The sequence below is a fragment of the Rattus norvegicus genome, chromosome 5, assembly GCF_036323735.1.
Source record: "Rattus norvegicus strain BN/NHsdMcwi chromosome 5, GRCr8, whole genome shotgun sequence".
Lineage (NCBI taxonomy): Eukaryota > Metazoa > Chordata > Mammalia > Rodentia > Muridae > Rattus > Rattus norvegicus.
In genome coordinates this window covers 1,321,019-1,323,318 of record NC_086023.1, presented here as the reverse complement: position 1 = coordinate 1,323,318, position 2,300 = coordinate 1,321,019, and the positions used below count along the sequence as shown (strand labels likewise).

At 43.0% G+C, this 2,300-nt stretch overlaps 1 protein-coding gene across 1 annotated transcript; it reads left to right on the top strand.

The window, feature by feature from the left end:
- Positions 1 to 412: 412 nt before the first annotated feature.
- Positions 413 to 2,097, top strand: LOC134487097 (uncharacterized). The gene is given in 2 exon segments (XM_063288687.1): positions 413 to 713; positions 716 to 2,097. Coding segments are annotated over 2 exon segments (1,683 nt in total).
- The last annotated feature ends 203 nt before the right edge of the window (positions 2,098 to 2,300 follow it).

Below are 2,300 nucleotides of genomic sequence, written 5' to 3'. Positions count from 1 at the left end.
TACATGGGTATCCCGAAGAAAATAAAGACTGACAATGCTCCTGCCTATGTGGCAAAAACCTTAGAGCATTTTTATCAACAGTGGAACATAGCCCATGTCACAGGAATTCCATACAACCCACAAGGGCAAGCCATTGTGGAACGTATACATTAGAATATTAAAGCACAGATTCAAAAGTTAAGGTCAACAGGTAAGTATACAACTCCCCATCAATTGCTTAGCCATTCCCTATTCGTTTTGAATCATGTAAATACAGATAACCAGGGGCTTACAGCCACCGAAAGACATTGGGCGGAGAAGGAGAGTGCTCCTAAACCCCTGGTCAGATGGAAAGACCAATTAACTGGCCTATGGAAGGGGCCAGATGTGCTAATTGCCTCTGGACGAGGCTATGCTTGTGTTTTCCCACAGGATGCCGAATCACCAATTTGGGTCCCAGACAGACTCATCAGGCCAGGCAAAGGAAACGGACATCCGTCCCCCACGCCGAAAGAGGCCGAACCGCCAGATAATGCGGAACCTGGCCAAAAAGATCAAGGCGACTCGCCTAGAGCCAAAAACCAAAACACTACAGACGCCGACGTGGACACAGCTTAAAACCCTGACAGCTCAGGCAAAGGAAGTATTGAAGGCTACACATGCCCTGGAAACGACAACCTTGCTGTTTGTGGCTATGCTTAGAGTCATGAGTGCGCCCACCGCTTTAGGGGAAAGTTTTGGGCTTACTTACCAAAGAGACCCATATTACATCCTGTAGGGTGGGAGGTGTCGGATCACATCAAGGTTTTAACCAATCACACATTAGTGATAGGGGGATCGCCTGACTTTCACCTTCTAAAGAACAGCTCGGGTTATGTAGATTTTGAGGGAAAGTCCGATTCTCTGCCAATTTGCTTCTCTTTCTCCCCTTCGGTGCCAGTGGGCTGTTTTCAAGTGGGAAAAAGGGTGTTTAACAGAGATACCCCCACCTTGGACAATATCAAACCAGATGGAAAGGGCAATGGGCGGCGTATGTCGGAATTGTGGATGACCACCGTGAGCGATAAAGAAGAAAAAAGACAACATTATACCACAGCAAAGAATCTTCCGCCGTGCTACCCCCATTACAAAACAGCATTTAAAAAGGACGCCCTTTGGGAGGGAGATGAGAATGCTTTCCCGCGCTGGCTTCCATGTGCCTTCCCTGACAATGGGGTAAGATTCTCTCCCTTAGGTGCTGCTAGACTTCTCTGGGACTTCTCCATGTCCTCACCTGATAAAGATCAGAGCAATTATCTCTCCTCTAACTCAAAACCTTATGGGAACTACGTGCCTCCAGTTGGAAAACTGATCAAAAGATGGTATGATGCGGGGTGGGTAGAACCGACATGGTTCTGGGAGCCACTCCACAGAGACCTCCCTGATAGACAGAACAAACCACTGATAGAACATCCAGAACTGTTCCGACTGGTTGCTTCTAGTGAGAAACTTTTGCTGAAGAAAACAGGAGCTGCTGATTATGATGCTGTTTCAGTTTCTGCTTGTGTTACCTATCCCTATGCAATATTAGTAGGATTGCCACAATTGATTAGCATAGATAAGGTTGAATCTATTTTTAGTATTAAGTGTACATCATGCAAGCTGATTAATTGCATTGATTCCACTGTATCGGGATCTGTTATATTGATTGTCAGACCTCCTTATGTTTTGTTACCGGTAGACTTGGGAGATGAGCCATGTTTTGATGATTCTGCCATCCAGACTATTAGGTATGCTACGGGTTTGATTAGGGCAAAAAGATTTGTAACAGCCTTAATTCTAGGTATAACCGCTTTGATAGCTATTGTTACTTCTTTTGCTGTTTCTACTACTGCTTTGGTTAAGGAAATGCAGATTGCCACTTTTGTTAATGATCTCCATAAGAATGTTACCCTTACATTATCAGAACAGAAGATTATAGATTTGAAATTAGAAACTAGATTAAATGCCCTAGAAGAGGTAGTATTAGAATTAGGACGAGATGTTACAAACATTAAGACTAGGATGGCCACACACTGTCACGCTAATTATGATTTTATTTGTGTGACTCCTTTACCTTATAATGCTACAGAAAAATGAGAAAGGACCAAAACATATTTGCTAGACATATGGGATGATGATAACATTTCTTATAATATTCAAGAATTGACGTCCTTAATCACAAAAATGAATAAGCAACATGTAGATGCAGTGGACCTCTCTGGATTGGCAAGATCCTTTGCGTATGGAGTTAAATCATTAAATCCAATCGATTAGACACAATATTTTATTTTTATTGGAGT